Source organism: Drosophila biarmipes, chromosome 3R, assembly GCF_025231255.1.
Source record: "Drosophila biarmipes strain raj3 chromosome 3R, RU_DBia_V1.1, whole genome shotgun sequence".
NCBI classification, from domain to species: domain Eukaryota; kingdom Metazoa; phylum Arthropoda; class Insecta; order Diptera; family Drosophilidae; genus Drosophila; species Drosophila biarmipes.
In genome coordinates, this window is record NC_066616.1 from 28,565,410 (window position 1) to 28,588,834 (window position 23,425).

A 23,425-nucleotide genomic window follows, 5' to 3' on the forward strand; every position below is an offset into this window, starting at 1 on the left:
GAAATGGGGCTGAGACACACACACACACACACACACACACACACGGGCACAGAAAGCCAACTGACTGACTGGCAACTGTCACTTTTGGCCAAGTTGCATGTCCACGGCAATTGCTACCATTTTCATTTCGTTTCGCGGCGTTGACAATTTTTCCAGCTCTCTGGCATTTTCAGTATTTCCAGCATTTGCTGCATTTCCAGCATTTGCTGCATTCAGCATTCAACATTCACCCATCGGGCGGCGTCGCTTGCGTGGGCTGGAGCTTAGTGAAAATTGGCAAAAATATTTGGTCAAAATGTAAAAGTTATGGCCAAACGCAAGCCCAAGCGGCAACTGCAACTGCAACGTCTGGCAAATGTTAATTTACGATTTCAATTTGGCGGCCGTTGCAAGAGCGGCACATAATTTATGCGCCTTAATTGAGCGGATCGGTGGGCCCGAAAAGGGGGTGCTGGCTTTTTGGCTCAGCAACTTGAACTTCACAAAAGTTATGACATGAAAGTCGGTTAGTCACGTCTGCAGCCTGCCGCATGTTGCATTTGACACACATTCGAATCGACTGGTAGATGGAGATTGGATGCTGTATATTCGATACAAGATGGAAATCCAGATGGAGGGAGGTAAGGTGGGTGGCTGGGTTTGCCCAAGGTCACCAAGCTGTGCTTGCTGGCTCATTAATTCCCCCGGGCTTTGTTTCGGCCATCCAGCCCCAGCATAAACAAGGCAATTGAAACGAATTTAAGTTAGTTGGCTGCTAATTCAAGGGCATGCTGGCACCGCTGCCGGAGTTGCCGGCAATTTATTTCAATTAGAAACTCATGAGGGTTTCTTACTTTGTTGTGGGCGCGTGCACACATTCAGATGCACGCAGAAAAAAATCAGTGCTAGGTTCGAAAAAATTATGTAACTCTAACCATTTGGTAAAGAAATACATTGAGGTAAAGAATAGATTTTACAAGCATTCCTGGGTATAATGACAATAAACTAGTACGTTTTTTAAGGACTTCTTTTTATGAAGTATTTAATACAAGTCAAGTATCTTGAAGATTTAATTTTTATTTGGATACCTCAGAAATTTATTTAGAAACTATAAAATATATATACATAAGTGGTTTTAAAACTAAAGAGTAACATCTGTATTTTTAAAAGTTTATTAAGATAGTGGAACTAGCAACAATTTTCAATAAAGGAAATAATAAAGTGTTTCTAGTACTTGTTTATTTTTTAATGTTAGATAAAATACTTTAACTTACAATGCATTTATTTCTGTGTATCAATGATGCTAGACATAATAGAAACATATAACCCAGAATTGAGTGATTGCTTTCGCGTTTTCTCAGTGCACGCGGGGCTGGGCAACCGAGCTCAATTTGAAATAAATGAGTTGTGCGCGTGCAATTCGGAGTGCAGAAGTTGGCAGTCATCATTAAGAGGCGGTTAGGCAGTTAGCCGATCAATGGGAGCTGCAGTTGGGTTCGTATGGAGGCAGAGGCCAGTGACCCGCGATGACTCAACCTGGACACATGGGAAATGGGAAGTTATGACCCAACTCCGTGGAAGTGGTCGGTCCGCAACCTTCAAACAACTTTCGTAAAACCCAGCGATCCGAGGCCGAAAATTCGCCAACACCTTTCCCTCTTGGCCACATTGCTGCAGGTTAGTCAGCCATATCGGCCAAAAGTTGCAACTTTCCAAAGTCGCCAAGGGAAAAAGCCAACTGCCATGCGATCCTCGGCTAATAAGCCACCTATGTGGATTTTTCATTCCAATAAAAAGAAGGCAGAAGGAGAGTGAGCGTAATGATGCAAATTTTGGCCAGGGCCAATGATGATTGTTATGATGCAATTGCCGGGACCCAAATAACTGCAATTGCGCGGTCCTGCCACTGCCACACAATAAAGACGCTTTCTGGCCCCCTCTATTATGCTAACTCGATTTGGGCAAACAGTCCGCCAAATTATTGTTATTATGCGGAAATGGCCGAAAAAAAGAAAACAGCCCCGGAGATAGCTAACAAATTGAGGGGGGACTTTGGGGGGATATCAAACTGCAAGCTCTTACGAAATTGGGCGCAGAAAATTGGCAGCCGACTATCGCACCATCTCGTTCGCTCGCCCAGCAGATACATAGATACATACTCTTACAGATATATGTAATATGTTAATGGCAAACTTTTTCATAGCTCGTTCAGAGCCGATACAAATCAATCATTATACTTGCCGGCAGTGTAATTTGTACCCCTTGCTTGTTTTCACTTCCTATTAAATTATATTTGGCATTTAACGAAGCGAGGTGGGTGCACCACCAACGGCAATTGACATCAATTACACGACAGGCGACTCCTGGAGCCGTTCCTCCGGGATCCGACGGGAGCAGCCCGGAGGAGCAGCCCTGGCCCCCAGGCATCAAGTTCCCCCCGAAAAAGGCGCGGCTCTGACAGCTTTTTGGGCCGCAATTTGACGCACGCCCGTTGTACTAGCAACAATAACAGTTGCAACAACTAAGCCAAAACTCTCCCAAGCCCAAGCTGCAGATACACCAAGAGAAAACATAATGGGAACTTAGTTAGTTCTGTACTAAAAAATAATTTATCCAAAATCGATTATATATCTCGAAGCTATTTACATTTGAAAATCGGTAATATGCTCTTGTACCTTTAAAAGAATTAAAATATAAATATGTATAAGATACTTTTATGATATATTTAATGGATGTATTTATTTAAAAAATAGAATTTGCTAAATTTAATAAACTTTATTAAAAACCTTCACAAAAACAGAAACTTTTAGCCTTGTGGTAATTGAATTTCTCCCAGTGCAGTATCTCCTGCCTGCCCGACGTGATTGAGTAATTTCGATTGTCTTGTGGCAGAAGTTTATCAAGCCGAATAATATTAACGACATGCCCCGGCTGCTGTTGGCCAAAGGAAAGGCAAATAATGCAACAGCCGCACGTCATTTATGGGTGCAATGTGGTGGTTTCCCCTCGGTGGTTCGGTGGTGCGGCGGAGTCCCTCCCAGTTGGTCTTGATAATTTTTCGGGTGTCGCTGGGGCAGCGTTTTTAATTATGTTGCAGCATGCGGCCGGGCAGAAAGTGCATTAAAATCCGAATATATTAAGTTGAAAGTCCGGCGGGGTCTTGAACTGTGGGCCAGCATAAAATAAATTGGTTTTTACCCGTCGATGATTGCCAATCCCGGCAGCGAGGCAGGAAAACCAATGACCATGTGGCTGGTTTCCATCCATAAATCAAAGGCGATGCATAAAGCGAGTTCTAAAAACAGGCGCCCACAAAAAAATTGTATATTGTTCCACCCCAGGAAAGCTGATCCGTCTTATCGATGGATTCTTGCCGAAAACTGGCATTCCTTTCGGGCTTATCAGTGTAACTCAATACAGCCGTCGTTTAATCAACATTCTTGGGTAATTTTTGTGGATTTTTGGGAATTTTCGCCCTTTGCGGCTTACGCAATTGAACAGGACTGGGGGATCGATACATGCTGTGCACTTTTTCAGCAACTGCACGGAGTTTGCGGCTATCGAATTTCACCAGGCCCCTATATCCACACCACATGCCTTTTAAAGGGCCGTTTAAAAACCATTAAGCCGCTGCGGCGCAAATTAATGAAGTTAAGTGACCGAAAGGGTTTGCCAAGGCAGCTCATGAGATTGAAAGATACAAAACGGAGACACGCTTAACAACAGTTAATGTCAGCGCAGTACTTGCAGATGGGCCATCTGGTAGAGTTATTAATTAAATCATTAATTTAATAAATTGCCACTGGATTAACTCGAAACGCATGACGCATAGAGGGGCTGCCAATGTGCGAAAACACTTTCCCAATCATCAAAGTCATTCATACGCCTTTCAACCGAAGGCGCGTGCAGCCAAAAGTACGACTATCCGAGTATCTGCAAGATGCAGGCGCTCGCCGTTGATATATTAATGATGATTTCTCGTTTTTCGTTCGTGTCTATTTGAATTGCATGATTCAACACTCAGCGGCTGCGGCTGCGGCAAACTGCAGCTAATGTGCCACTCTGTATCTATTTACATTGCCCCTATCTGTATCGGGGTATCGTATCTGTATCTCCGAGATACTGCATCTCGTGCACGTAGCTTTCGGCTTTCTGCCGCTTTTCGAAGGGGGCGTTTCTTTTTGTAATCCAATTAACGCGCCCCCTGCTCATCCATCGCCTTGAAGATCTCCCCCCGGATATTTTTCGTATTTATTGATTGTTTGCATAAACAATAATTAAGGTTGCGATGGGAAAGGCAAACTGTGCAAACTTTTACTTCTGGCAATCGAGTGCGAAGTCTCAAGTACATGCAAAATTGTGCAATCCCGATCCCTGGCAATTGCATCCCCAAGGTCGCTCTATAGATAGAAACGCTCGACGATCGGCAATCAAAACGAATTATACTATCAACATCAACATGCCCCAAATTGTCAATTTGAATTGGCGAGCGCTTAAATTTATCCCCCGCAGATATTTTTAGAGCTCTCAAGACCGCCGGATGATCGTAATAATGAGCCGATTCCACTGCCGATGATGATGATGATGACGGGGATCTCGTGAGGTGAGTCACACCTTTGGCAGAGTTCCCGTCGCCGTTGAGTGATGGCTCGTTTGAAGATTTATTCATGCCGCTATGCAAAATGCCAAAAAAAAAAACAAAAATAATGCATTCGAGTATATTTCTTTGGCGTTATTTACGTTCGCTGCGCGGGACATTTGACGCTAAATGCAATTTAAGACCAATAAAACAAAGCGTAAAAACTCTCATTTGAATACCCAGGCTCATTATGCATGCGGCGTCATATCGCCAGAACAGCGGGCAATTGCCCAAGCAAAAAAAGGCCCACAAAAAATCTAGAGGCCCACAAAAAATTGCAAAAATCAAGAGCCCATTTGCATACAAGGCTCCGCCGAAAGTTGGGGAGTGCCGATCGGTTCTTGCAGCTCCCTCGAGGTGACAACGAATCCAGCGGATCGACGGAGCTGGATTCGCGGGCATTGATGCCTGACACACTGACACTGACTGGTATTGAGCAGACTAGTGCACTCGAAAAAATTTGGTGTCCTCAATAGAATTAATAGAAATTATACACCACTTAAGTCCGATAACAAACTGACAGATAACTTTTTGTTAGAATTTAGGTCATATGATCAGAAAAACCTATGCTGTTCTGATTATTTTATGCAGTTTTTATTATTAGTTTTTATTATTATATAATATCATAGGATTTTAATTTCTATTTTAAATAAATGCCAATATCAAAAATATTTATTAAAGTAATACTAGGTATTTCACACTTCTATCTTTCAACCTAGTTTAACGACAGTTTAACGACTATTTAATAAATACTATTTAATTTTGAGCAATTTTAAACCTTAATTTGAAATTGTTTCTTTGGTGTAAAAATCTAAGTTAATTATATTCATGGTGATTTGTTTTCCCCAGTGTTGTCCCCAAGCTTCAACGGAGACTGACTGAATCTGAAGCCGAGGCTGCGCCTAATTGATTAATTGCAAAACAACAACGAAACACGATTTGCATTTGGATTTCGATTTTGGATTTTCGATTTTGCCGTATGCTGCTTAATTTTATTTTTTGCCTTTAGAATGCAATTGGAACTGTCAATTTGCATTTAATTCGGCGAAAATAAATTGCTGCCTGACTCACGACTTGGCTGCGGGGCAGCAGCGGCCGCAATTTGGCTTTAAGCTGCAAGGCTGAGATTATACATTTCTGATATGTCGCGAAATCGTATTAAACAATTTTCTGATACTGCTCGGATTCAAAAGCAATTTTCGGTGCGGCGATGAGTCGGATGAATAAATTTCGATTACCAATATTTAAATGCTAATTAAATCGGCCGCTAGGCTAGGCCATTAATAATAATAATTCGTTGACGCCGGCCATGAGCTGACCTTGCCATGGAAAACACATGCAAGTGTCACATAATGCAGCGGGATAACATGGTCGGTGGACAAGGGGCTTACGATTTACATTGTAGTCAACCAGCCGGAATCGCCACCTCCCCCGCAATCCCCACCTGAGTCGAAGGAGCTCGCTGACCGGAGCAGCAACAAAGTGTCGATGTTAACATCAAGCCGGCGACAAAGTGAGGCAGATAACTGCGGTTTTTAATCAAATCAAATGCAACGCCAGCAGTGCCACAGTAATGTAATAGCAACAGACGACAAACTACCAAGGCACTGCGAAAAATCATTACTAAGACGACACACTCAAAAATGAAATAATAAAATATATTTAAAATGTTTAAATAAAAAATATATATTTAATGTGTAATTTATCACATTCATGAATTATAATGACTTCATACCTAATACTTTTGTATATTTTTCGAAGACGACAGAAGATTATTTAAAATACCAAAAATGTACCCTAAAATAATAGAAAAAGTTGCATTTATTGCTATTAAAAAATCCAATTAATTTAATCAAAGCCACAAACCTTTTTTGCCGTGCAAAACCAAATGGAAAGTGTTAAAAAATTGATAATAATGCGGTGGCGATGTTTTTCACATGCCTGCGCACGTTTCTTCCCGCTTTTTGTTTTGCATACCGTGCTGTCAGGTAAATGAACTTATAATTGGCCATAGAGCGTATGCCTCAAATGTGTTGATGATGCGTTTTGCACAGCCATTGTGCAACGCCTTGATGCCGAAACGTTGAAAGTTGCCAGGCGGTCTGTCTTTCTCCCTCGCCTTCACCTCGAGGAGGCAACAAAGTTGCCCTCGCCTTAAACAATTAAAATGCTGCAATTTTTCAGCACATTTCAGCGATTATCGCAGCTGCCACACAGAGCAAACAGAAAGTGATAAATACTTGCATATCGATGTGAGTATCTCGCCACGGTGAGATAACCCTCGTGCTAAAAAAACACGAAACAGAAAAAAAACACACTGCAAAGCCGAGTAGCCCGCCAAAAAGCCAGGCTCAGCTGCAGCAAAAACTTGAGCAAATGATAATAAACTTTCACGCCCATTAATTGGCTTCGCATATGCACAGGCACATAAACAGCAGAGGTGGAAAATATTGTGCTAGTACAAGTTAAATCAGGATCTTAGCAGGTTTCAGGCTTGAGTGTGGGATAGCCTTAAAAAAGTACGTTGAGCTGTTATAGAATATTAAAAAAATAAAGTAGGAACTCTGGATCATATATTTGGTAATGGATTGTAATTATTTATATTACAAATGAATTTTTATTTGCTAACTCAAACCTTGAGTTTATATTTTTATTGGTAACCAACTCTATTTTACTGCCCTCTGCTGTACTTCTGTTTTATTTGCTGTTACCGCAACTGGCGCTGGCCACTTTTACAGCATGCAATTCGTCAGCCGAGTGCAGCAGCCTGGAAGCCTGCGAAATGCAGTGCCCGTCTCGGAAAAAAAGGTCATAAAACAGCGAGCAAAACAAAAGTAAAAACACTTTCACTGCAACCTTGAGATGCCGCCGCGGCATGTTGCACATCTCTCCCAGATCTGTCAGCGAATTGACCACTGGACACTCGTTCAATTAACCGCATTTATTTTTGGCTGCGTGAGTGATTTCGTTTCAAGTTCGATTACGCAAGCGGGCCGGCGGAAAAAGTTCTGTGCATGCAAAACAAAAGACTTAGGCAACGAACTCGTTTCGGCTGACCCATGCTGCCGCTGCAGTATCTGCTGCTGCAGCTTACTTCAATGGACTAAATTAACAAAATCATATATCACCGGGCGCTTGGTCAGCTCGGGCGACCTCCCAGCTAGCAGCAGGAAGATGGAAGATGCCTCCAGCCGGTTCGCCGCTTGTTGTTGGCTTGATTTATGCCTTGCACCAAATGAAATGAATTGTGTAACCTTTTTTTTCGCTGTTGTGCCCGGAATGACTTGGCTTCTCGGGCCGCAGAAACAGTACAAGGCACTCACACACAGGGCGAGTTAACGCGAATTTTCTTGTTTTTGGTCGTGGGCAGAAGCCGTCCCCACGTCCCCACGTCCCCCGTTCCCGTTTTCCTCCTTTCTGGCGGAATCTCCAGGGATCCAACACATCACATCCCCCCCCACCAGATCTGCATCTTGCGAAAGGCGGGGCCACGCAGATGTAGATGCTGCTTATCGCTGGCGGCGCATCGCGGGCACGTTGCGGCCATAAAGCAAATCAAATTGCAACAATTGTTGGTAATATGTTAATAAATTGTTGGCCCAGCAGCCTCACTTTCATTAAGTTGTGCGCACTGCGCAGCACCGAATGAGCTTCGTTTAAATCGAATTTATTGCCGGGCCAGAAGTCCCTGGGTTTCGATCGCTGCGATTCAATTCGATTGTCATCGCAATGTGGAGATGCCCGTTTGCGTATTTCATCAGCAGCATTTGCTGACTAACTCGCCAATCTCAAGGCAATAGACATTCACTGGCATAAATATTTAGCAGTTTCCAGGCAATCATGCAGAGAGGAAAATGGGAAAATCAATTCTTAACTTTCTCTATGAGTTTTAAAGATGTTTTTCTTATAAAATAATAATATATTAGTAATATTTAAGTACTTTAAATAGTAAGTTAGTTAGTTATTTTTAGGTTTTTAGTTTTTTTCCCCCCGAACTTCAACCTAAGTGCAGCAATTAACATTGCTAAACTGTGAGCCTCTCGACTGCAGTTTCGTTTCCAGAACTTCCCATCGCCGTTTACCAATTTGTGTAATTACGAAAAATTATAGAAACCACATGTCGCTAATGGTCGGCGATCGCTCGATGGATTTGCTGTCGACCGCAAGTATTCTCAGGCCCGTCAATCGCGCGGCAAGCGAAAACGGCTTTTCGAAGCTATCGCGGCAAACTTATGAGCATTAGCCGTGAGTTTGGCATTTTGGCCAAATATGGCGCTGGATTTGAGCGGCGATTTATGTGATTTGTTCGGGATTTTGGTAAATGCTGCCCGCCCGCCAATTGACTTGTTGTTGCCGCCCGGCCACGCTAATACAAAACTTTATGGGCCAAATCGCATTTGTTCGCCCCAGAACCAAAGCGGCTTAAATGCGGCACAGTAGCCGGCTTTTCGATGGCTTTTTGTAGGCCTTTTCTTGGCTTTTTGTTGGCTTTTCTATTTGTGAGGAGCAGCGTCATAAACTTGGGCATTAATGCGATGTGGGCAGTTGGAAAATGAAAAGTTAACTCCGGCGAGGTCAAGGCGAGGTATGATGTGGTGTGCGTCGACTGGTCGCAGGCACTGTGGCTCCTCGACCTTGATGTCCACGCAAAACAACTTAATTCCTGCTAGCTGCTTTATTTTTATTCGCTCCTTCTGAGCTGGCCAAACAAGCGTTGCTGATTTTCCACAATGGCTCCTCCTTCACCCTTCCAGTAATCCCGCAACCATGAATTATGCTCCGCCACAGAAAACATTTAACGAAATGAGCTGCGCGCAGGCACACAGGCCATAATCATGGCCAGAACCGAACGGAGCCGAACAGTACAGAACCTTGAAGTGCATTTTTAATGCCAGTGCTTGTCTGATAAGATTAAGTCATGAAGAAAAAGGGCTGGGTCCTGGTTGTTAGCACAGGGTCCAAACGCTGTCTGCGAAAGTACTTAGCCCAGGTCTCGAGTGTGTCTACATGACTCTCACTTTTCGAGGCGGAGTTGGGCACTTGGAAAAAATTAACCACGAGAATGGGTAGTTGGGGGTTTCCTTTAACACTAGAAAATATATATAAAAGAAATTATCAAACTATGAGACTAGAAAAGTATTATATTTCGGTTATTTCCATAAATCAGATTATTATCAATTTGTGGACTAGTTTACATACAAAAATTAAAACTAAGTATATTCTTTCGAGTTATATTTGATTTTGTGATTTATTATTTGTAATTGATCGATTTGCTTATTTTTACAGGTCTTGAAAGCTTAAACCAAACACCCATTTGCTTATTTTAGGACCTTTTTCGAGTGTAAGGGCAACCACTTTCCAAGGCAATTCAAAGAGCAACGTTAATGCATATTTAAATGTCGATTTGCAAATTGTGGCTAGTTGTTGCTCGATTCCATTCCATTTCAATTATGTTGCGCAATGCGTTGAAATTGCGCGTACTTGTTATTGTTGTGTTCGTTGTTCGCTTGTTGTTTCTTTTGGCCAAAAGAGTCATTTGGCTTTTGTGGCCAAGTTGTTGGTGCCTAGCTCTGGGCCTCCAGCAAATTGTTTCCGCGTGTTGCAGCTTAATTGTCTCGAACAACATAATTCGCCTTCATTTGCAGGCAAAGTGCCCAAAAAACAATTTCGGTCAAACAATTTTTATGTAAGGTAATTTCAATTTGTTGCCAAGTCGTGTGTGTGTGTCTGTGTTGGCCACGCGAATTCTCACCGCTTGAGACTGGGCCAAAACAAAAAACACACATATATAAAAACCAATCGAGTGAAAGAAGCCACAATGAGGGAGAAATAACAAATAATGCCAATTCATGCAGTTTAAAACATTTGTTCGACATTTCAAAGCCCCGACCGCCCCACAGAGAAAGAAAGCCCCATTCATTGGCACGCATTCGCATTCCCGTTTCCGATCCCGATCCCGATCCCGCCTCCATTTCCCCTGGCATTCCCGTTCCCAAACCCATTCCGCAACCCATATCCACTGGACCGCAGCCATAAAATGTCTTAATCAAGGCGAAAGAAGGTTGTTGACCTTGTCACGGAGTTTCCATTCCCAATTCCCCACCGGAGTGCCACTAAGCCAACTCCAGCCCCAGCTCCGACTCGAAGTAGTTACAACTTTGTCTTGGCCAAGCAATTAACTTATTTTTGCAGCTGATGAAGACAAACCGAGCCAGCTGATTGCAATCGGCCAGAGCCACACAAGTTGGCATTTCAATTTGCCATTTGAATGGTTAGGCCAGGCCAGCCCAGTTGGCCATGTATCTTCATTATTGGCCAGCACGTGCTGCCTGAGAATAGAGTGTTGGCCTTTGGATTATGAGTCTCTATCTTTGTTCTAGAACCCCTTGAATTTGGGTTAATTTGCTGCTCATCGAACAGCCAATTGAATCAAATACAAAGTGCTGACTAGCCAGCCAACTGGGACGGGCAATGATATCTAACTAAACGAAATGAGTCGCAGTGAAATGAAATGTATCCAGGCTTTTGGAAAGTACACGACTCTCCGGCTGTAAATACACTTAATGGGGGTGTAATTATTTTTTTATCGAGGTAAGCAGCATTGCGTAATTTTCCTACTGAATAGATGAATCATGATAATGACTTAGGAATTTATAGTATATTTTAGGATATTCTAAGCCATAGTTAGTGATTGAAAAACAATTGTGAAACGGGCTATGACTAACCTTACAATACCTTTAATACCAATAAATGCATCTTGGAAAATAAAACCCATTGTATTTATAATACGTAATGTATCCATAGAACTATTAACCCTTAGTAGCAATAATTTTAAGGTAAGCGTATTTGAAGATCCCAATCCCCCAGACAGCCTTTCTTTCTTGTTTCCTTAGGTGCTTGTTACTCATGTTGTTATTGTTGTGGCTGGTTGCGATTTCCGCGAAATGCTTGCCATGATTCACTGAACAAGCTCTGAAAGACATGTTCAGCAAACTGGAGCGGGAAATGGATCCGATCTATGGCTCCCAGGGAAACGGGGAGCGGGCGCCGAATGGATATCCATAATTTATATGTAGATTATGCACTCAAATGTACGATTTGATTTGCAACTGTCAATACGTTTGCCAGACCACATGTGAAATGTGATGGAAAGTTGGCCAGCAACTGCTGTGTCTCCTGTCCAGATTTTTGATATTTTCCTCTCAAATATACTGCAGCACTAAGCCTGGGCTTTTGGTGAAACACATTTACTAATTGCACATGCACAACGTTTATCACTCGACCAACGGCAAAGCAGACGGCGGTTACAAGGAAAACTCATAAGCATTATCATTAACAATATTATTGTTGTTGTCAGCAGCGGAGGTGCAGAGGCATCTGCATCTGCATCTGTGCAACATCTGCTGCTGGGGGGTAACATCATCAGCAAGCACAACAAACAAACAAACAAATAAACAGATAAACAGACGGACAAACAAACCCACGGACCAAAAGAGCCATCTCACCAGCGAATCCGAATCCGACGGATCCACAGAGGCACGGATCCACGGATCCGCGGATCTGCCTGCGCATAATCAGCAAGGCATTTAATAATTTTTATGTTTATATATTTATATACCTGTACAATATTGTTCGTCGCTCACCCACGCCGAACTGTCGACCGAATGTCTGGGAAAGCTGGGCTCGCCGGCGACTTTATGAAGCGTATTTTTGTTGATTTGTCGCGGGGTTTGTGTTAAGTGGCCATCATTAGTTAAATATGTGCATTTTTCTTTAAGGATTTTCGCCGGGCGAGAGAGATAAACGACTGAAATATGAACAGCTCGTTAATGCTGATGCACTTTTTGCCGGCCTTGCAGTGCTGGCTGCTTTCAAATTGCCGTAATTCGGAGGTGGCTGAAGTTGGCTTTCCTTTTTCAAAACGTCTCTGTCGCAGAATAATTGCACGGTCCAAAATGTATTACAAGAAAAGGTTATTTTCTTATCTTGATGTTATCCTTTGTTACTTTAAATAATCAGGATACGATTCAAAGATAAGATCTTAGTCCCCTTATAAGAAATTTAAAAGAAAAACGGTTTTTAAAAAAGGCTTGGATTAGAGCTTAATTTTAAGTTAAATAATAAAGTATTATTTAAAAATATATAATCTGTTATTGGTTTTATATCAGAAAGTCTTGGGTTTCAAAGCCAAATTATTATGCTACTCAAAACCTAAGATACATTCTTGGTTTTAGAATAACTTTTTTTTTCTAAATGCATATTCCTTCACCCATTTTCCCTCAGTGCACCGCCTCACCCTTTTCCAGCATCTCATGGCCTCCCGCGCAAATTGGCAGCTCATTGAAATGCATTTGCGGCAAGTTGCAGGAAATTGAGAGACAATTAACCTGATTAGCGTGTGCTTGGCAACTTTCGTGTCACAGCGACTACTGTGCGGCGATAGCGGTACATTTGTATCGTTAGTGGGCCCAGTTCCGCTCCAAACCGATGCGATACAACTCCACAAGCCACCCGTACCGCCCGAACTCCGCACTTCCCACTCCCATAGCCCATATACCATATACCATACACCATGGACCATATCCCAGCGCTTTTCCAATGCTTTCTGAGTCAGTGTGCCGGGCGAGATCATTAATCACAGCCTGGCCGGCATCGGGACCACAGCACGGATACGTAATTTAGTAGCCATAAATAAAAGAAACTACGGACTGCGCGCTGCGAGTGAAATTGAAATGTTTAAGCGATGAGACAAATGCTCGACTTGATTTGGTCGAGCTTTTTCTGGCGCTGCGCCGCTGAAATTAATGACATTTCGCGTGTATTTGGATGTTGTTTATAAAAACAGCATTCAATTTGCATTAGCAATTGGCAATTGATTGATGGCAGCAACGAAAGTGGTTCGAGATGGGACTGCCAACCAGAAAAAAGCGACCCACGCACATACACTTCTCAGACTTCTGCGTCTCTTTTCTTCGCACCCGGCAATGAAACAAAAGACTCAAGCAACGAACTTGAGCCATCGATACAATGGAAATCCATCGACAGCCCATCGAACCGCGGAATATGTTTTACTGGCCTGCTTTATGGCCCCAATAGAACATAAAATCCGAACTACCTGGCCGATGGGCAATAAACTTACCTTCCGTGCTGCAAAGGAGTGAAAGTCGCTCCCCCATCTTGCCGACGCATTGTCAACATGGTAACATCTTGGGGAAAATAGTAAAAATCAAAATTATTGCTAAAACAAAACAAAAACAGTGCCTGGCCGAGAGACGGATATTATCGCGTTGCTTTGTAATTTCAATTAATGGCTCAAGAAGTATAAAGTTTTTAAGGCCTCGCTGAGCTGGCATTTAATTAAAACATGTGACGGCATTTATGATGGGTGGGCGAGTGTGGCGTGTCATGCGTAATAAACAAAGGCAATGGCAATGGCAGCAGCAGCAACATCAGCGGCACAACAGCAACATCAGCGGCACAGCAGCAACATCAGCAACTAAAGCAAGTGACAGCAGCGGCGGTAGTGGGAAAAAGTGTGAAAGAAAAGCCCCAGGCTCTGCGATCGCCGAGCTCCGGAATTTCTATAGAAGTGAAATTTCTGCCATGCCTACGACGAGTGTGAGTGTGTGAGAACCGCAAGGCAATTAATTTGTGGGAAATACCCTCGACTTTCAAGAAGATGGCCTGGGCTAGTAGCTCAATTAAAACTGTATAGAAGTTTTAGATTTTTGCACAGAAAGAATAAATAACACCATGATTATTGTTTTATAAAATCGATTGTCATTGATCCTAATTTAATATCTATCCTTTAACTAAATGTATTTTTAAATATCTAATTTTTGTTTGATTTAAATTCTTCTTGATCCTGATTTTCATAACATAGATACATTAATTTGTAAGAGGTATTTTGGTATTGATTTAAGAAGTCCTTAGGAAGTATCGTGTCAGCTTGAAACATACGAAGCCTTATATCAAAAATATGACCATAATAACTAATATTTTAGGGTATCTTAGGGGTCGAACCTTCTTCCAGACTTTTTGTTGCTTTTCAGCGGCTTTTCAGTTGGTAGCGAAAAGCATTTTATAAATTAGAGCAACACTTGCCGCGCTGCCAGTGGCTGTTTTCCCTGTTGTTTTTGTTATTTCAGGTGCTGTTGTTTCTACCGCTTAAGCTTCAGTTTTTGCTGTCGTAGTTGTTTTTGTTGCAGCTACCGCCGCACCTTGCATGCGAAAATCTTTTCACGCCTCGGGCCAGGCAACATGCGAAAAACTAATTTCGGTGCACACATCGTTTGTCTCGGCTCTCCATGCCGGAAGATGTTTCAATTTTGTGAAAAATCGCAACAATTAAATGATTCAGGTGGCCCGATTTCTACTCTGTAATCATTGTGGCCGCCTTAGCCACACAGCAAGAAAAAGCGATCTCAATGGTGATCGATTGCGCTTTAATTGTTTTTAAGAGGCTGTACTTTTAAAAGCTATCGTATTTTAAACGCTTATTATTATTGTTATCCAACTAGACGTGAAGCAATAAAAGAAGAGTTTGCATAAGCAAAAATTAGATTATAAACATGAAGAAATATTACAAAAATGATTACAAATTAAATACAAAAATCTACAAAATATATCTCACACTTCCCAGAGGTATATCCATTTGTAATTGATCTCTATTTAGCGACTGATCGCCGCGATGACATCATTTCAATATTACATCGGCTCTCAATCCCATGCATAATTTGTCTGAAAATGGTCAGAAGACATTCGGCCATTAAAAGTGGACATAAATCTTGGGATTTGTGGGATTGTCAGTGGCCGGCCGCTGACAAATCAATCAATTCGGGGGACAGATCGAATCGCAAAAGTTGCCAGTTCGGCTGGGCCAGATTAGAAGCTTGTTTTCGTCACGCTCGACAGCGTTTTCCGAGCCACCAAAAAAAATGGCTTCCAGTTCCCAGTGGGCCATACACGCCGCACACTCGAGCGTAATTGATGGATTTGCCTAAATAAAGAAAACATAAACATCGCGGGGCAATAGTAGTGCGCAAAACGCAAAACGCTTTTCCAGCAGGTGAAATTTCCATCGTTATTAATGATGATGACTCTTTGCGCCGCCGCAAATATTTGACCAACACTACAAAACCAAGCCAAAAGCCAGATGTGTAAACTGACCCACAAAAAGCCTGGCTCCGACCCACTGGTCTCCCGGTTGGACAGTTTCCCAAGCGTTTAATGAAAACTGCAATGCAACAGCGCCCTGCGGCGACCCAAAATCCAAAAAAAAAATATGGAAATATGAAAAATAAGCAGGAGAAAAACCTGGGCGCCATAATTCAGCAAATGGCCAACACACTTGTGCAATTTCATAAAGCATTTTAGCCCAGTGGCCACGAAATAAAAAAGCACAGTTGCCACACATTTCCGCGTAATCATCATAATTTTTCCGTGTTTTTCATTTTTATGAATCTGTTGATTTAAGGCAATCGAGCCGGGCCCCCCAAAAAAATATTCAACGATAAAAATGTGGGAGAAATAAAATGGCACATTAAAACACATTTCAATTTGGACAACGGATGACGATGGCTTTATTTATTATTGATTAATGCCGCCAAGAGGAAGATGATCTGCGCAGAATTATTATGTAACTTTTGGCAGACTCGAGTGATTTATGGCCCGTGGCATTGGAGCATTGGATTGGCCATCGGGCCCGAGATCTCTTGCTCTTGGCTTCGTTTTCAGGCACACCGAAAGAAAATATGGTCAAAGAAAAGCTACTATTGTTACATTAATTCTAAGCTATTGGGAATCAATTTGGTGTCGATAGGATGAGTATTAAATGAACACTTTTCAAAGTATTAAAGCAAAATTTTTAGGTTTAAAAATAATAACTGAAATACATATTCAAGATTGTTAAATATTGAAAACATAAATCTAAACTTTCTGTTTGTTTTTGTGTATGCCAGGCCAGCCTCTGACTTCCTGTCCATGGTCCTCTGTCCATCTGTCCGTCTTTAGAGGAGAACTTTTCACATGCGGGACGAGGCGATGATGTCTTGAACTTTTGGGGGCGCAAAGTCGCAGCCATTTATTATCGGCGGTAAAAGTTTTTTCTTGCCATTTTTTTTGCTTTTCCTGACTGAAACATTTTACAGTTGTGTGTCATGAACTTTAATGTTGTTGCCAATACAAAAGCTGTAGGTGTTTGGCTGGCTTTTTTTTTTTTGCTCTATGCACTTTTCCAATGCGCCTGCCAATATGTTTAAATGTGAGCAGTTCATGGGAACAGCGCACGAGAAAGTCGTTGATTTAGGTGTCCGATGGGGTCACCCCGAAATGGAAATAAAGACCAGCAGAGCAGGGGAAAATACAAAGATGCTCGGACTGACATTTCTGGGTTAATACGACAATTTGCGGACTTTTGACCCAGGGTGTCAGTGGCTGCAATTAAGCGCACGTTTAATAACTCAATCGAAATCGCCAAATTTTCAAACCCCCCAACGACCCGCGTCAAAACGTGTTCGATTGATGGATCTGCCTCTGGACCGGCCTTTGACCAGCTCCATTATTAATTGCCGCCTTTATGAAAGTGTAAGCCCGGCCAAATCACGACACTTACCGTACCGAACCGCCTCTGGGTTTTCAGGCCCATTGCCGCAGCGTGTGAACATGATCACAGCCACAAAACGCTGCTCACCGCAAAGGCAACTTTGTGATCTTAATTCACAACAATGTCCGCGAGTTGCGAGGGGGTTCCAATGGAGGGACAAATGCCCTTTTACACTTTTACTGGACTAAAAGGGTTTATAAATATTTAGTTTTAAAAATAACCCCCAACCAACAAATATACCATACTGAACTACATTTATTCCCTTAGTTATTAGTTATGATCTTCGTAAGTTGATAAATCATGTTTACTATATAACATAAATTTACCAAAATATATTAAAAATATTTTAACTTTAATTTATTTTTTAATTTTCAATAAGTTTTTCTTTCAGAATAATATTCTTAAATTTTCTTGATATAGTAAAAACCTATACAAACCTAACTGCTACACAACATTGTTAGAAATTGAGCGGTAGTATTTTTAAGGGAAACAATTCTTCATAACTTATTAAATTTAACTTTATGTTTCCTCCTAGGAACCTTGAAATGACATGGTAAAGTCCTATAAACTCCCTACCACTTTTCACCCACCTAATTCACTTTCTTCAGCTATTTTACCAGCGCCTAAGGTAGTCTCATTGCCCATCTTTTCACTAGTGTATGGCTCAACTTAGTCGCTGGCAAAAGCAACCAAAACAGCGTCTAAATTTCTCACAGGTTTGTAATTTAAGAGCCCCACAACAGCCGGCGACTACAGCATTTACAACATATACGTATCCGAGCCCACGACGACGGCGAACTGCGGCGATCACCACAAACTAATTGCAAAGTTTAAATGCGATACTTTTATGCATTTTAAATATTTCAATTAGCTGGCACAGAGTGCGGCTGGCAGATGGCAGATGGCAGATGGCAGATTGAAAACCGAAATGGAAACGAAAGGCCGAGGTGGCTGAAATGGAGGAAATGGCAGAAAGAAAGTGCCAAAAGCGTGGGGCGCCAGCGAATGAAGTAAAATGTGTTTACACGAGCGCAGAGGAGAGGTCCGTTTGCTTAACCCCTGCGCCGAGTGAATATTGGCAAATTTATGAACTTTAAGCTGCATTTATGCGTGCGGCTTATAAGCAATAAAGGTAACTTAGTGCCAACAATGTCATAAAGGCCGCTGTCACATAAACCACGACGGCTTCGGCAGCGCGGCCACAATGGAAGTCCGTCGGAATCAATATGCGAATTTATATGCAGAAACTAAAAAGCGTAGCATCCCCGAGAGCGCCAAAAGCGAAAACAAAATTAATAATCACAAGAATTTCACTTTTCACGCAACGACAGCAGCAGCGGCAACATCATCATCGGCTTCGCATGCCTTGTCACCCACAAATAAACCGGGGAAAGGAATCCCAACCTGTCTATGCAAAGTTTGTATACTCTTTATGCTCATTTCAAAAGATAGAACTCTATATTTTCATTTTTACACATTTTATTATTTAAAATTCGTTCTAGTATTGTAAAATATTTTTAAAGGGATATAAATTATAGATTTGTGCATGGTCTTTTGAGATGTACAATATATAATCTGAATTATTTTCAAACTATTATCAAATTACTATTAAAAACAAACCTGATTTCGATTTACAAAAATTTGGATTTGCCTTGCTTATAAAATGAGTATACATCTCCGTCTGGAGATTATTAATATAACATTGTTTTATAATGGTCTATTCAAGTGGAACCAAACATATATATTTCATTTAATATAATTTCTAGTCTATTTAGGAATCTTATATCTCATTTCCACTTTTATTAAAGAAATTAATTTTTTTATCAAGTTTACTTTAGGAATCCATCATAATTTTAACTAACAAAAAATAAAAAGCTAAGTTTAAAGACAATCGATGTACCCCCATCGAGGGTATGAACAGCTGGGGCCAAGTGAAGCGCTGGGAATACAGTTGCATAAATTTATTGAAATTTGCATTTCGGTTTTCGAGGTTTTGCCGATGATGTTGTTGCTGCTGCTGCCCCGCTGCTGCATTTTCTGCGCCGCCGAGGTTTGGCCTATAAAAAATATGGCATCGATTGATCGCAACGCAAGATATTTCAATTAGCGTAAATACATTTTTGCCGTTGTTGGATGGGGACAATCGGACAGCCGGACGGACGGGCAGACGGACTGGGGACACGCACAGCGCTCCATGAAAGAGAAATCGATGATGTTCGGAAACAGAAACGGACAGACGACCCAATCGACCCAGTCGGAGATACGTTTTTGTGCCGTACGATGCGTAGATTAACTTATGGTCGTGTCGCCGTTAATAATGCCCGCTGATAACGAGCTGGCGATCTATGCAAATTTCCCTACTCGTTAGTCAGAGACAAATATAGGCAGGCACTCGATTTGGAATAGGAGCGCGTGTGTGGGGTGGGATTGTCAGCGATTTCTTCCCAGGATCGGTCTGTTTCTCTTACAAATATATGTATCTATGTATATTGCAAATCAGGCGAACACGATAAAACGTAGATCGAGGCAAGCAGGTGCGGCTTCCAGGTTTCATTAGGGATCTTCTGGCGTTATGGTCACATGCATCTGCTTCACACCCCGCAGGATGACCATGTCCAGGTTTTTGCTATTGTCCGCCAGGGCGTCGTAGACATCCGAGGAGTTCTTGATCTCCTTCTTGTTGATGTGGGTCACTATGTCGCCGGGTTGCAGACCACCACTGGAATTCAGGGGAAATATAATATATATTATATATATTTAAAAAACCTAAGAAATGGACTCACCTGTGCGCCGGTGAGCCCACGATGACCTTCCACACCAGCACGCCGTGCGTGAGATTGCTGGGCATGTTCTGGCTCCTTGACTTCAGCTCGAACAAGATGTCCGGCGTGAGCGTCAGCATGGTGATTCCCATGTACCGCTTCACCGGATAGCCTGTCTTGTAGGCCGAACCCTTCTTGCGCCGCTCGGCCGCCCGCTCCAGAAAGACCTTCACATAGTCAATGGGTATGGCGAAGCTGATGCCAGCAGTGACCTTCATCGAGTTAACCCCAATGGCCTCGCCATCCAGATTGACCAAAGGGCCGCCGGAGTTGCCAAAGGTGATGGCAGCATCCGTTTGCAGATAGTTGATGTCCCTGTTGCGGAGGCCAAGTTCCTGGGAGGCCCGTTGCGTGGAGCTAATGACGCCAGCGGTGACGGTATTGCTCAGAGCCAGTGGGCTGCCCAGGGCCACTACCCACTCGCCGGAACGCAGGGTACTGCTCTTGCCCAGACGCATTACAGAGAGATTGTTGACCTGTTGGGATAGATGGTCATGGATTAAAGGTTTCTCTGAGCTCTAAAGGAGCCTTTCACCTGTATGCGCAGCGTGGCCAGGTCAGAGGTCTGATCCACGTCCTCGATGGTGGCGGGAAAGGTCCTGCCGTCGGACAGGCGCACCTGAACCATCGTGTGCGGCTTGTTGATCACCACATGGGCGTTGGTTAGTATAAGACCGTTCTGCTCGATGATGAAACCAGAGCCATTGGAGGCCGTGATCGGCTGGCCGCTGAAGTAGTCAAAGTGGCGGGTGTCCTTGATCTCGATGTAGACCACCGAGTCCGCGCATCCCGCCACCACGTCCGCTATAAAGTTAAAGTCCCGCCGCCGGCCGGTCATCTTGGAGGCGGTGATCGTGGGCGTGAGATCCTCGCGCTGGATGACCACAGCACTGACCACGGCGCCCAGCGAGAAGGGCACAAAGAAGCGCACCAATCTCCGCCAGCCTTTCTCCTTTTGCCCGCCATTTTGCCGATCCTGCCCACTGTCACTGTTACTTTTGGGATCTTCATCTTTAGACGTTACGTGGCTGCTCGTCCTCTTGGGGGCATGGCTGTGGAGCACTGGGGAGGCTAGACAGCGTCTGAGGATCACTTCCAGGCGGTGCGTACCGCGCAAAGCCATCGATTTCTGTGATTATTCCTAGTTTGTTATTGTTATTTAATTTCTCACTTCTCAGCTGGCAGCTGATTTCAATTTGGCACACTGCCACAAGGGCTGCCTGCTGCGACACCCACGGCTATCGATAGGCGATAGGCAGTGCGAACAGCTGTTGGCCGCGATGCTTCTTCTTCGCACTCGCATTAGAGGTGGCCGTTCGGCTATGCTTCACGGGAATTTGGCTACTGGGCATTTAAACAGCTTTCATTGGAGCAAAAGGCAGTCGATTCATCAGGTGCTTATTGTAGTATTACTATTCAAAAGCCTGCTATCTGAAAAATATCTAATTGAAAGCGAATTTTGTTTTCCCTGTTTAAATAAGTAAATTACTATCTAGCTAATTTATAGCTGGTTTTCCCGCACTGTCACAGCTGTTGCTGCCGCTTCTTCTTCCTCCCACCAACACATTTCGCTTTGCATAACAGTTGCAGTCAATTGTTTAGTTAAATTAAATCAATTAAAATGTCCAAGGCGGCTGGCAAACTGAAGTCCCTGAAGAAGACAGTGGAACGCGTGACGCACACGAGCAAGCTGAAGACGAATATTCCCGCGGGCATGGCCGCTGCAGGACCGCCATTGGGTCCCATGTTGGGACAGGTGAGTAAGCCGGCTTTAAATTTGATATCCTAACTATATCCAATCCCAAATCCCCCAGAGAGCCATCAACATAGCCGCCTTTTGCAAGGACTTCAACGCCAAGACTGCGGAAATGAAGGAGGGCGTGCCGCTGCCCTGCCGCATATCCGTGAACAGCGATCGCAGCTACGACCTGGTCATCCATCATCCGCCGGCCACCTTCTTCCTGAAACAGGCGGCGGGTATCCAAAGGGGCACCATGACGCCCGGCAAGGAGGTCGCCGGCATGATCACCCTCAAGCATTTGTACGAGATTGCGGCAATCAAGATCCAGGATCCGCCCAATGCCCTGCTCACCATGCAGGTAAGTCCTTCCGAAATGGGAATCTGGCTCAGTTCTTTAACCATTTGATTTTCTTCAGCAAATGTGTGAGATGCTCATCAGCATTGCCCGCACCTGTGGCATCAAGGTGGTCAGGGAAATAGACCCGGCGGCCTATGGCGAGTTCCTCGAGGAGCGCAAGACCATTGTGGAGCAGCAGCGGCGCGAGTTGCAGGAGAAGCGGGAGGCCAAGATGTTGCGCACGGGATAGGTTTGCTATTCTGCACACTGCTTTTAATTGTTAAAATACATTTATACTTAAAGTGAAAGAACTAATCTATGCCAATGCGTTTGCGGTCCTTGGCGGCGTTCTTCTTGCGGCGCTTTTCCAGATGCTTGTTGAGTTTTCCCTCGCTTTTCAGCTTCTCGAACTGGGCCACCAACTCCTTGGCACGACGCTCCTCTGTGGGGGATAGAAAACATATTTTAATGACAGAATTTTGTAAATCTTTAAGTGCTACAAACATACTCTTTGTTAGGTAGTGAGGCTGCTGTCCTAAATTGTGTTTCTTTTGAATGTTGGCCCGCTCCTTTTTCAGTTTCTTCTGCTTGGTGTGCCACTTCTTATCCTCCACATTCTTGTTGATCAGCCGCTGCATGGTGTCCTTTATTTTGTGCTTCTCCTCATCGTCCTCCACCTCGTCCAGTTGCTTCTTCAGCTGTCCGACCTCCTTAGAGCGAATTTGGGCTACAAACTGGTAGTTCTTCTTGAAGGTTTCCGCATTGTATGTCCCTGACTTTTCATCGAAACGAGGATCTCGGAGTTCTACGGTTTTCTTGCGCTCCACTCGGTGTTCTGCTCCCAGAAATGGAACCTGTCGTCGGGTGCTCATTTCACGGGGACGGTTTTTGTTTAGGCGTTTTAGGTCGGTTTTGCTTTTGGGCTTCTGGGGTCTGGAGCTCTTGCCCCCCAGAACAGCCTCTTTGTACACCTTGGCGCCCAGTTGCTCTTTGAGCTTCATTATCTCCTCGAAGGACATTCCCTTGAGGTCCTCGCGAATAGCATTCTGAAGGTGGTTTTCTATATACCAGTTCTTTGCTCAATTGGGTAATATTTACCTGGGTTTCATCATCGCTGCTTGCCTCGTGCTCAGAGGCTGATGAGGCTTCACTGGAAGAGGACATATCCTGCCTAAATTTCCTGCAAAACTATATTTATTTGCCTCTAAAAGAATTTCACGTGTTATTGTTTTGTTTTCAAACAGCTGTTCTCTGATTTCGATAACGATTGGTCGTATCGGTAAGAGTTACCCAACACTTATTT

General features: G+C 43.3%; 3 protein-coding genes across 3 annotated transcripts; 1 reads left to right on the forward strand and 2 right to left on the reverse strand.

Annotated features, from left to right (window-relative positions):
* Positions 1 to 19,168: 19,168 nt before the first annotated feature.
* Positions 19,169 to 21,454, reverse strand: LOC108024756 (serine protease HTRA2, mitochondrial). Its single transcript, XM_017094865.3, has 3 exons — positions 20,580 to 21,454; positions 20,006 to 20,520; positions 19,169 to 19,941 (listed from the first exon to the last, which is right to left on the reverse strand). Exons 1-3 carry the CDS (start codon positions 21,165 to 21,167, stop codon positions 19,776 to 19,778), a joined length of 1,269 nt encoding a protein of 422 aa, XP_016950354.1. The 5' UTR covers positions 21,168 to 21,454; the 3' UTR covers positions 19,169 to 19,775.
* A 128-nt stretch (positions 21,455 to 21,582) lies between these two features.
* On the forward strand, positions 21,583 to 22,437 carry LOC108024758 (39S ribosomal protein L11, mitochondrial). Its single transcript, XM_017094867.3, has 3 exons — positions 21,583 to 21,800; positions 21,859 to 22,143; positions 22,202 to 22,437. Exons 1-3 carry the CDS (start codon positions 21,666 to 21,668, stop codon positions 22,370 to 22,372), a joined length of 591 nt encoding a protein of 196 aa, XP_016950356.1. The 5' UTR covers positions 21,583 to 21,665; the 3' UTR covers positions 22,373 to 22,437.
* Positions 22,370 to 23,376, reverse strand: LOC108024757 (ribosomal RNA processing protein 36 homolog). Its single transcript, XM_017094866.3, has 3 exons — positions 23,221 to 23,376; positions 22,631 to 23,168; positions 22,370 to 22,564 (listed from the first exon to the last, which is right to left on the reverse strand). Exons 1-3 carry the CDS (start codon positions 23,284 to 23,286, stop codon positions 22,434 to 22,436), a joined length of 735 nt encoding a protein of 244 aa, XP_016950355.1. The 5' UTR covers positions 23,287 to 23,376; the 3' UTR covers positions 22,370 to 22,433.
* Positions 23,377 to 23,425: the final 49 nt, after the last annotated feature.